The sequence below is a fragment of the Babylonia areolata genome, chromosome 14, assembly GCF_041734735.1.
Source record: "Babylonia areolata isolate BAREFJ2019XMU chromosome 14, ASM4173473v1, whole genome shotgun sequence".
In the NCBI taxonomy this organism is placed as follows: Eukaryota; Metazoa; Mollusca; class Gastropoda; order Neogastropoda; family Buccinidae; genus Babylonia; species Babylonia areolata.
The window spans coordinates 26,640,376-26,652,875 of NC_134889.1; the positions used below are offsets into that span (position 1 = coordinate 26,640,376).

The 12,500-nt window shown below is 45.4% G+C and overlaps 1 protein-coding gene across 1 annotated transcript in view; it reads right to left on the reverse strand.

Moving 5' to 3' along the window:
* The window catches only part of LOC143289663 (cell surface hyaluronidase-like), a 52,524-nt gene that overhangs the window by 497 nt on the left and 39,527 nt on the right, over window positions 1–12,500 (reverse strand). The window contains exons 20-26 of the mRNA XM_076598711.1: window positions 12,268–12,483; window positions 10,481–10,686; window positions 8,336–8,506; window positions 5,285–5,444; window positions 2,976–3,032; window positions 1,656–1,758; window positions 1–106 (exon numbers count right to left, since the gene is read on the reverse strand). The exon at window positions 1–106 is cut by the window's left edge and continues 5 nt beyond it. Coding sequence (XP_076454826.1) covers window positions 1–106; window positions 1,656–1,758; window positions 2,976–3,032; window positions 5,285–5,444; window positions 8,336–8,506; window positions 10,481–10,686; window positions 12,268–12,483 — 1,019 coding nt within the window. The remainder of the gene's footprint in view (window positions 107–1,655; window positions 1,759–2,975; window positions 3,033–5,284; window positions 5,445–8,335; window positions 8,507–10,480; window positions 10,687–12,267; window positions 12,484–12,500) is intronic.

Genomic DNA, 12,500 nt, shown 5'->3' on the forward strand with positions numbered 1-12,500 from the left:
GGTGTAGTGCCACAGACTTGGGTCTCTTCCCTCGGTCCCTCACACTGCCGGCCGCTGTGCTGAGGCATCGGGCTGTCACAGGCCCGGGTTCGAATCTGGGTGCCACCTGGTCGTTTTCACAGTACGGCTTGTCAACAGGTATTCGAGTTCGGATAGTTCTGCTTCACCCCACCCCACTCTCTCTCTCTCTCTCTCTCTCTCTCTCTCTCACCATCTTCTGTTTCTGTTTCTGTTTCTGTCTGTCTGTCTGTCTGTCTGTCTGTATCCATCCATCTATCTATTTCTCTCTGTCTCTGTCTCTGCATGTCTGCCTCTCTCTCTCTCTACCTTCAACCAGAATGTCTGTCTGTCTCTATCTTTTTTTTTTCTTTTTTTTTCTTTTTATTATAGTAGCTTAATGAAGTGTGTGTGTGTGTGTGTGTGTGTGTGTGTGTGTGTGTGTGTGTGTGTGTGTGTGTGTGTGTGTGTGTGTGTGTGTGTGTGTCTTTCCTTCCATGAGGAAATTCTAGTGACGGAAGGAAAAAGTGAAGGGGAGACAGACGAAATGATGGACAGAGAAAAACAGATTAACAGACAGAGGGACAGACAGAGACAGAGAGAGACAGACAGACAGACAGAGACAGAGAAACGGACAGACACAGAAAAACAGAAACAGACGGAGGGACAGACAGAGAGACAGACAGACAGAGAAACAAACGGAGGCACAGACAGACAGAGAGGGAGATACAGACAGACAGACAGACAGACAGAGACAGAGAAACAGAGGTACTGACAGAGAGGCAGACGGAGGAACAGACAGACAGACAGAGATAGAGAAACAGAGACAGAAACAGACATACATACAGACAGACAGAGACAGATAGAGACAGAAACAGACATACAGACAGACAGACAGAGACAGAGAGATAGAGACAGAGACAGAGGAACAGACAGAGAGACAGACAGAGAAACAAACGGACGAGAAACGGAGAGACAGAGAGACAGACAAATAAACAGACAGACGGAGGGAGTGACAGGCAGAGACGGTGAACCAGTCAATGACAGATAAACAGATGGAGGGACAGACAGAGAAAGAACAAGAACAAGAACAAAACTTTAATCTCAAGGCCTCCGGCCCCTAGAAAGAGGTCCAAAGTACACAATATGGTGATCACTCAGCCACAACAAAATGTGAAATACGTACTAACTTAACCTGTAGAACAAAAGTGCTTCTCGTGCATAGTAAATTAATTCTAACTTTCATCATTGTTGTCACAGAATTCCTGTCGTATCTTCAGGGCATTAAATATATGAATGCATAGTTTACGAATACTGTAAACAGAACCATTCTTCATCAAGTGAACATACGATTGACCTTCAGAGTTCAGATATTTTTGCCGCAGGTTATTGTAAAGGACACAATTGTTTATAAAATGGTTTTCATCTTCGATTACATTACAACGTTTACATGCGTAATTTGAATTACATTTGAATGTTCTTCTAAAATATGATCCAATTATTGGGAGCAAACCAAGCCGTAATTTTACCAAACAGTTCCAAAAACACTTTTTATCCACATATTCAAAATATTTCTCACACTGAAAACAGACAGAGAGAGAGAGACAGAGAAACAGACGGACAGAGGGACGGAGGGAGGGAGGGAGGGAGGAACAGACCTCCACATGTGGTGGTGCAGGGCCCCCACGCTGACCACTGGCCGTACCCCCCGGCCACTGAGGGCCTGGTCAAGAATGGAACCTGGGCCCCCGCCCCCAGCTCCTGCCGTCCATCAGCCAATCAGTCACAGTCAGTCAATCAATCGATCAGTCAGTCAGTCAATCAATCGATCAGTCTGTCTGTCTGTCCATCACTCAGTCAATGAATCAATTCGGTCAAGCGACTTATCAGTCTCTCAATTATTCAGTCAGTCAGTCAATCAATCAGTCAATCAATCAATCAATCAGTCAATCAATCAATCAGTGTGTACGTCAGTCAGTCAGTCAATCAGTCAGTCTGTCTGTCTGTACGTCTGTCTGTCAATCAGTCAGTCAGTCAATCACTCAATCAGTGACAGACACTATGGTAGACTGGTGATCTGGTTCCAACCAGTATTTTCTCCTCTTCAACTAGACCTTGAGTGCAACATGTACTTAGCACACGTAAAAGAGCCCACGGCAACAAGAGAGTTGTTCCTGGCAAAATTACGCAGTAATACCCACTTTGATACACGCATGCGCGCGCGCGTGTGTGTGTGTGTGTGTGTGTGTGTGTCTGTGTCTGTATCTGTCTGTCTGTGTCTGTGTGTTTGTGTGTACATATTTGTGTGTCGGTGTGTCTGTTTGTATGTCTGTGTCTATGTGTCTTTTTTGTCTGTCTGTGTCAGTGTGTGTGCGTATGTGTATGTGTGTGTGTGTGTGCGTGTGCATGTACATGTGCGTGTGCGTGCGTGCGCGCGCGCGTGTGTGTATGTGTGTGTGCGTGCGTGTGTGTATGTATGCGTGCGTGCGTGTGTGTGCGTGCGTGTGTGTGTGTGTGTGTGTGTGTGTGTGTGTGTGTGTGTGTGTGTGCGTGCGTGTGTGCTCGTAACTGAAGCCTGGCTGGATGACACAGGAGACGAATGATGCGCGCCAAAAGGCAGCTCTTAATCTTAATCGGGTTTTACCCAGGTGGGAAGTCTATAATGCAAATGACTGTGTACGAAAACCGGTTAGAACTTGCTCTCAAAGCAAGGGTAGGCGCTATATAAGTAGCCATATAAATCAAATAGTCAGTAGCCATATCGATCAAGCAATTGAGCTAATAATCTGTCAGTGAGTCAGTGTAACCAACCAACCAATTAGTTTGTCAAGTAGTCAGTCAATTAATGATTCTGTCTTTATATATATATATATATATATATATATATATATATATATATATATATATATATATATATATATATATATATGCTGATAACATCCTTATTGACACTAACGGAAGACCATAAGGGCTATTACCTCATCGGATGAAGCTGAAGCAGGGAGTGGCTGGTATGATAGGCCACCGTCAGCAGACTGCAAGAAAACAATTCGTCATTAGATCACTAATAGAAACAATGATGATGATGATGATGAAGATGATGATGATGATGATATACAGTAAAAAGCTACAGAGTGAAACATATTCACTTAACCTTGAGCGGTCTGTCCCTCCATCCACTTGCTACATCCATCTTTCCGTCATCATTATCATCAACATCTTCATTATCATCATCAGCAGCAGCAGCAGCATATATCTCTATCATCATCGTCGTCATCATCACTGTTATAATCATCATTATCTCTATCGCCATTATCATCATAATCATCACCATCAGCTCTCTCTCTCTCTCTCTCTCTCTCTCTCTCCATCATAGATGTTCTATTTTTCTCTCTCGGCCCCTCTCCCCACTCTTTCCTTCAGTCACTCTCTTTTTTTCTTTTAGTCTACTCATCTCCCCCCCTCTCTCTCTCTCTCTCTCTCTCTCTCTCTCTCTCTCTCACGTGTTCTCATGTGGACAGGCTGGTGGCCTTCGCATTAAACTCTCTCTCTCTCTCTCTCTCTCTCTCTCTCTCTCTCGGGGGGGTCACATTCAAGATGGCGAGGAGGAGGTAGGATTTTGTTCGAGCTGCCACGTTTTGTGTGTATTCTGTCCGTTTCTTCGGTTTCCAGGAACCAAATTACCACAGGGAATGATTTCTAACAATACAGTGTACAAGAACAAGAGACAGAATGATTGACGTACAGGCGTGGAGAGCTCCAACTGGCGTTTTTCACAGTGTGCAAATATGTAGGTCTTCTTCTTCTGCGTTCACTCGTATGCACACGAGTGGGCTTTTACGTGTATGACCGTTTTTACCCCGCCATGTAGGCAGCCATATTCCGTTTTCGGGGGGGTGCATGCTGGGTATGTTCTTGTTTCCATAACCCACCGAACGCTGACATGGATTACAGGATCTTTAACGTGCGTATTTGATCTTCTGCTTGCATATACACACGAAGGGGGTTCAGGCACTAGCAGGTCTGCACATATGTTGACCTGGGAGATCGTAAAAAATCTCCACCCTTTACCCCCGTCACCGTGATTCGAACCCGGGACCCTCAGATTGACAGTCCAACGCTTTAACCACTCGGCTATTGCGCCCGTCGATATGTAAGTCAAAGTGTCAACAAAAGAGTTTCACGAGCCCTTCCCTCTTCTGACCTGAATCCTTCACGTCCAGCCCCAAGACGTCATACCCCCAGATGGGCTGGGACCACAACAAGAACTGCACGACAGAATCTTTCAGGGACACTCACTGAGGTCTGATCTGAAGACACTGATGCAATAATGGCGATTTTTGTACTCTTCATTCACTGTGGTACAATCATAACATCCATTGTACTCACCACTCACTGACGTCTATGCAGACGCTGAGACAGTCACAACAATCATTATACTCACCACTCGCTGATGTTTGTAGACACTGGTACAATCATGACAATCATTGTACTCACCACTCACTGACGTATGTAGACCGTGATACAGTCACAACAATCATTGTACTCACCACTCACTGATGTTTGTAGAAACTGATACAATCACGACAATCTTTGTACTCACCACTCACTGATGTCTGTTGACACTGATACAATCACGACAATCATTTTATTCACCTCTCACTGATGTCTGTAGACACTGATACAGTAACAAGAATCAATATACTCACCACTCCTGATGTTTGTAGACACTTGAGAGGAAGGTGGCAGAATGGTTAAGACGCTCAGCTGCCAATGTAGAGAGTCCGTGAGGGTGTGGGTTCGAATCCCGCTCTCGCCCTTTCTCCGAAGTTTGACAGGAAAATCAGGCTGAGCGTCTAGTCATTCGGATGAGACGATAAACCGAGGTCCCTTGTGCAGCACAGCACTTGGCGCACTGAAAAAGAACCCATGGCAACAAAAGTGTTGTCCTCTGGCAAAATTCTATAGAAGAAATCCGCTCTTGATGGGTACACAGATATATAAGCATGCACTCAAGGCCTGACTAAGCGCGTTGGGTTATGCTGCTGGTCAGGCATCTGCCTAGCAGATGTAGTGTGGCGTATATGGATTTTTCCGAACGCAATGATCCCTCCTTGACTAATTGAACTTGAAATTGTAGACACTGATACAATCGCGACAGTCACAACAGTCGTCACTCACTGGTGTCAACAGAAACTGATACAATTACGACAATCATTATACTCATCACTCACTGACGTATGTAGTCTGTAGACACGTGTTCCACAACGAGAATCACTGAACTCACCACTGGCTGTCGTGTGTAGGCGCTAATACGATCACGACAATCACTGTCTGACGCGTTTCCTTTCAGCAAAGTCACCCGGATGAACGGGCAGCCATCTTTGCACTCCCCTTTAAAGTCGGCACAGCGTTTTCGGTGGTTGATCACTTTGAAGAAAATGATGCTGCGTAAGTAAAGAAAAAAAATGGGTAGGGAAATTTCATTAGGTGATGCTTTTTTGTGAAGAAACTGGTGCTGACAACAATTATGCATATAATTTGCCAATTGTGAAGGAAATGCTCCTCAATTAAAGAAAGTGCTTCTACTCATTGGGGCTATTCTGAACAATATGTTGTTGTCATAAACTGTCAAAGACATCAGAATTGTCATTCTACGACCATTGCTTAAAAACTAAATGATACAAATTCTGAATAACGATTGCAGTCGATTTGTTCACAATATCAACTGATCCTAAGCACAAGAAGACATCAAAAGCATATATCACGAAGTACTTCCTCAAATCAACAACGAATATTTAGATTTAAATAAAAGATTAACTGGTAAAAACACATCAACAGAAACATCCGCTTCCTATCACTAAAAGTCAGATAACGGTGAAGATAACTCCAGTGCTAAATCTTGAATCGTGGGTCAACAAAGCAACACACACACACACACACACACACACACACACACACACACACAGAGAGAGAGAGAGAGAGAGAGAATCCATTTATCATTTTCTGTTCCTAAAAAAAAGGATGCAAGAAAACATTAATTGTATACAAACAGATGGCGTACAGTGTGATGTCAGCCATCCAATACCTGAATTTTGTCGTAAGAATTTACATGAAAGTCTACATAATGCATCAGTCTACCTGACCCATTCTCTCTGTCCCAGAAGTAGCGGTCATTTTGTCGCAAGAACTTATACTGATTCTCCACGATGCATCAGTCTGTCTTAGATAACTCACCCATTTTCTCTGTCCCAGAAGTAGCTGTCATTTTGTGGTAAGAATTTACCATGTCGTAAGAATTTATAATGAAAGTCTACACGATGCATCAGTCGGTCTTAGACGACTCACACATTTTTCTGTCCCATCAGTAGCAGTTATTTTCTCGTAAGAATTTACAATGAAAGTCTACAGATGCATCAGTCGATCCAGACAACTCACCCATTTTCTCTGTCCCAGAAGTAGTGGTCATTTTGTCGTAAGAATTAACCATGTCGTAAGAATTTACAATTAAAGTCTACACAATGCATCAGTCTGTCTTTGACGACCGACACATTCTCTTTGTCCCAAAAGTAGCAATCATTTTCTCGTAAGAATTTACAATGAAAGTCTACAGATGCATCAGTCTATATAACCGACACATTCTCTTTGTCCCAAAAGTAGCAATCGTTTTCTCGTAAGAATTTACAATGAAAGTCTACAGATGCATCGGTCTATCTTAGATGACCGACACATTCTCTTTGTCCCAGAAGTAGCAGTCATTTTCTCGTAAGAATTTACAATGAAAGTATACAGCTGCATCAGTCAATCTGACAGACTCATTCTCTGTGTGTGGTCATTTTATTGTTAGAATATACAATGAAAGTCTCCACAACGCAACAGTCTATCTTAATAACCCATTTCTCGGTCCCACAAGTTGCGGTCATTTTGTAGAAAGAATTTACAATGAAAGTCTACACGATGCATCAGTCTATATAACTGACACATTCTCTCTGTCCCAGAAGTAACAGTCATTTTCTCGTAAGAATTTACAATGAAAGTATAAGATGCATCAGTCTATCTTAGATGACCGACACATTCTCTCTGTCCCAGAAGTAGCAGTCATTTTCTCGCAAGAATTTACAATGAAAGTCTACACGATGCATCGGTCTATCTTAGATGACCGACACATTCTCTTTGTCCCAGAAGTAGCGGTCATTTTCTCGTAAGAATTTACAATGAAAGTGTACAGATGCATCAGTCTATCTTAGATGACCGACACATTCTCTTTGTCCCAGAAGTAGCAGTCATTTTCTCGTAAGAATTTACAATGAAAGTCTACACGATGCATCAGTCTATCTTAGATGACCGACACATTCTCTCTGTCCCAGGAGTAGCGATCATTTTGTCGTGAGAATTTACAATGAAAGTATACAGCTGCATCAGTCAATTGACTGAATCATTCTCTGTGTGTGGTCATTTTATTGTTAGAATATACAATGAAAGTCTCCACGACGCAACAGTCTATCTTAATAACTCGTTTCTCGGTCCCACAAGTTGCGGTCATTTTGTAGAAAGAATTTACAATGACATAGTCTACACGATCCATCAGTCTATCTTAGATGACTGACACATTCTCTCTGTCCCAGAAGTAGCGGTCATTTTCTCGTAAGAATTTACAATGAAAGTCTACACGATGCATCAGTCTATCTTAGATGACTGACACATTCTCTCTGTCCCAGAAGTAGCGATCATTTTGTCGTGAGAATTTACAATGAAAGTATACACGGTGCATTAGTCTATCTTAGATGACCGACACATTCTCTCTGTCCCAGAAGTAGCGATCATTTTGTCGTGAGAATTCACAGTGAGAAAGTCTACACGGTGCATCAGTCTATCTTAGATGACCGACACATTCTCTCTGTCCCAGAAGTAGCGATCATTTTGTCGTAAGAATTTACAATGAAAGTCTACACGATGCATCAGTCTATCTTAGATGACTGACACATTCTCTCTGTCCCAGAAGTAGCAGTCATTTTGTCGTGAGAATTTACAATGAAAGTATACAGCTGCATCAGTCAATTGACTGAATCATTCTCTGTGTGTGGTCATTTTATTGTTAGAATATACAATGAAAGTCTCCACAACGCAACAGTCTATCTTAAAAACCCATTTCTCGGTCCCACAAGTTGCGGTCATTTTGTAGAAAGAATTTACAATGACATAGTCTACACGATGCATCATTCTATCTTAGATGACTGGCACATTCTCTCTGTCCCAGAAGTAGCGATCATTTTGTCGTGAGAATTCACAGTGAGAAAGTATACACGGTGCATCAGTCAGTCTATCATACACAACTCACCCATTCTCTCTGTCCCAGAAGTAGCGATCTCCCTCGTGGTCCCTGTCCAGCGCCTGGATGGAGCTGACCTGGGTCCAGCGGTCCTTCCGGGGCCTGAACTCAGGGCTGTACGAGAACAGCTCCAGCTCTGCGTCCCTGGGCACGCACATGCCCAGCCGTACCCCCAGGTCCCTGCGTGGGTCATGTCATACAGAATGCGTCATACATGGCGTGTCATCGTGTTATTTGTATTTTTATTTGTATTTCTTTTTATCACAACAGATTTCTTTGTGTGAAATTCGGGCTGCTCTCCCCAGGGAGAGCGCGTCGCTACACTACAGTGTCACCCCCTTTTTTTGTATTTTTTCCTGCGTGCAGTTTTATTTGTTTTTCCTATCGAAGTGGATTTTTCTACAGAATTTTGCCAGGAACAACCCTTTTGTTGACGTGGGTTCTTTTACGTGCGCTAAGTGCATGCTGCAAACGGGAGATCGGTTTAGCGTCTCATCCGAATGACTAGCGTTCAGACCACCACTCAAGGTCTAGTAGAAGGGGAGAAAATATCGGCGGCTGAGCCGTGATTCGAACCAGCGCGCTCAGATTCCCTCGCTTCCTAAGCGGACGCGTTACCTCTAGGCCATCACTCCATGGCGTGTCATCGTGTTATATGGTGTGCTGTCACATTATATGGCATGTCATCGTGTTATATGGTGTGTTGTCACATTATATGGCGTGTCATCGTGTTATATGGTGTGTTGTCACATTATATGGCGTGTCATCGTGTTATATGGTGTGTTGTCACATTATATGGCGTGTCATCGTGTTATATGGTGTGTTGTCACGTTATATGGCGTGTCATTGTGTTATATAGTGTGTTGTCACGTTATATGGCGTGTCATCGTGTTATATGACGTCATACATGGTGTGTCATGTCATACATGGCGTGTCAACGTGTCATACATGGTGTGTCATCATCTCATACATGGTGTGTCATCATATCATACATGGCGTGACAGCATGTCATACATTGTGTGTCATCATGTCATACATGGTGTCATCATGTCATACATGGCGTGACAGCATGTCATACATGGTGTGTCATCGTATCATACATGGCGTGTCATCATCTCAAACATGGTGTGTCATGTCATACATGGCGTGTCAACGTGTCATACATGGTGTGTCATCATCTCATACATGGTGTGTCATCGTGTCATAATTGGTGTGTCATGCCATACATGGCGTGTCATCGTCTCACACATGGTGTGTCGTCGTGTCATACATGGCGTGTCGTCGTGTCAAACATGGCGTGACGTGCGGTGGTGTGTCATGTTGCAGAGTGTCATGTAATCGTGTACCGTGTCATGTTACAGCATGTCCTTTAACCATATTGTGTCATGTCACAATATCCGTCCGTCCGCCCGTCCGTCCCTCCATCCATCTATCCACTTATTTCCATTCATTCATTCATGCATTCACCACCTAGCCAGCCGCTCAAAGCCATACACACCGTCCACCCACCCGTTCGTCCGTCCATCTATTCATCCACCCGTCCATCCACTCCCCAGAGCATCCACCCACCACCCTACCCACAATCCCATCTACCCCTTATTCCCAGCGCTCACTTCTCTAAACCCAGGCCTAAAGACACAGGGTTGTGAACACTCATCCATCCTTCCATCTATCCATCCTTCTTTCCACCCATCCATCCACCCATCCATCCTTCCATCCACCCATCCATCCTTCCATCCATCCATCCTTCCATCCACCCATCCATCCTTCCATCTATCCATCCTTCTTTCCACCCATCCATCCACCCATCCATCCTTCCATCCACCCATCCACCCATCCATCCTTCCACCCATCCATCCATCCTTCCATCCACCCATCCATCCATCCACCCATCCATCCATCCACCCATCCATCCACCCATCCATCCATCCACCTATCCATCCACCCATCCATCCATCCATCCTTCCATCCATCCACCACCAATCCGCGTACCCGCTCTCCCGAGCGCTAACTTCTCAAAGGGTTGTGAACATCCGTCCGTCCATCAATCCATCCATTCATTCGTCCATTCGTCCGTCCATCCATTCGTCCATCCACCCATCCATTCGTCCATCCACCCACCCACCCACGTACCCGCTCTCCCAGGCCACTCACTTCTCAAAGCCCAGGCCGAAGAACGACACGGGGTTGGGCAGGAAGTCTGACCAGTGCAGGATGTAGCTGTGCGAGCCGCCCAGGATGACGGGGAACCTGGCGCGGTGCATGTTGGGTATCTCCCGGGACTGGGAGGGCGACAGGTCGTCACGGGTCAGGATGGGCCTGGACCGCCCCCCTCTGCCTTCGTTACCGTGTATGTCCAGCTGGGAATGAGAGAGGGGGGTGGGGGGATGAGATAGATAGAGGGATGGATGGATGGATAGATAGAGGTCATCACGGGTCAGGATGGGCCGAGACCGCCCCCCTCTTCCTTGGTTACCGTGAATGTCCAGCTGGGAGTAAGGGGGGAGGGAGGGGTGAGATAGATAGATAGATAGATAGATCTAGAGGTCATCACGGGTCAGGATGGGCCTGGACCGCCGCCCTCTGCCTTGGTTACCGTGTATGTCCAGCTGGGAATGAGAGAGGGTGGGGGGGGGGGGGGTGTGAGATAGATAGAGAGATGGATGGATGGATAGATAGAGGTCATCACGGGTCAGGATGGGCCGAGACCGCCCCCCTCTGCCTTGGTTACCGTGTATGTCCAGCTGGGAGTGAGAGAGGGGGGGGGTGAGATAGAGGGATGGATGGATGGATTAATGGATAGATAGATAGAGGTCATCACGGGTTTGGATGGGCCTGGACCGCCCCCCTCTTCCTTGGTTACCGTGAATGTCCAGCTGGGAGTGAGAGAGGGGGGGGGTAGATAGAGGGATGGATGGATAGATAGATAGATAGATAGATAGATAGATAGATAGATAGATGTCATCAGGGCTCTGGATGGGCCGGGACCGGCCCCCTCTTCCTTGGTTACCGTGAATGTCCAGCTGGGAATGAGAATAGGGGTGGGGTGAGATAGATAGAGGGATGGATGGATTGATGGAGGGAGGGACAGATAGATAGATAGATAGATAGATAGACAGATGTCATCACGGGATGGGGGGGGGAGATAGATGGATCGATGGATAGATGGAAAGATGGATGGATACATACATACATACATACATACATACATACATACATAGACAGATACATAAGTACATAGATACACAGAGATGGCATTTTGATAGATAGATAGATAGAGGGGGGCAGGGAGGGAGGGAGGGAGAGAGTAGATAGAGATAAGATATATAGAGAGGGAGAGAGAGGATAGACAGAAGGAGAGGATATATAGAGAGAGAGATATATTCATATATATATATATTGAGAGAGAGAGAGAGAGGATAGACAAAGGCAGGGGATAGAGAGAGGATGGAGAGAGATAAAGAAAGACAGAGGGAGAGGATATATATATATATATATATATATATATATATATATATATATATATATAGAAAGAGAGAGAGAGAGAGAGAGAGAAGATGGACGGAGATAAAGAGAGAGAAATGATAGAGAGGATAAACACAGATTGAGAAGATAAAGAGAGAGAGAGAGAGAGAGAGAGAGAAATAATTATAAGGAGAGAGAGAGGGCGGGCAGTCAAATAGAGAGGTGTGAAAAGTGAAGGAGAGAGTGAGAGTGAGGAGTGGGAATTCATAACTGAGAACTCAAAAATGGTTTTTATTCCACGATCATTATAAACCAACACCCACGCCTCTCTCCCCCCCCCCCCTCCCCCCCCCCCCCCCCCGTCCCCCTTACCCAACCTTCCCATCCACGCGCGGACACACACACACACACACACGCCCTTAAGGCCCCCCCCCCCCCCGTACCACCCTCCTCCACACACGCACACAAACACATACCTTGCCATACTTATGCGGGCAGACGGACAGTTTCCAGTCCTGCCTGTAGTAGCACTGGTCAGTCACGTACACGGGGAAGTTCTTGACCAGGGAAGCTCCGGCTGACCCCGTCAGTGAGCCGTCGCCATCCCTCAAGGACACCTGAAGGTCACCATCCCTCTCGCCGAACTTGTAGTCCGTGCTGTCGCCGTGGAAGATGCGAAGGCCTGTGTCTTCCTGTCCGCCGGGATAGC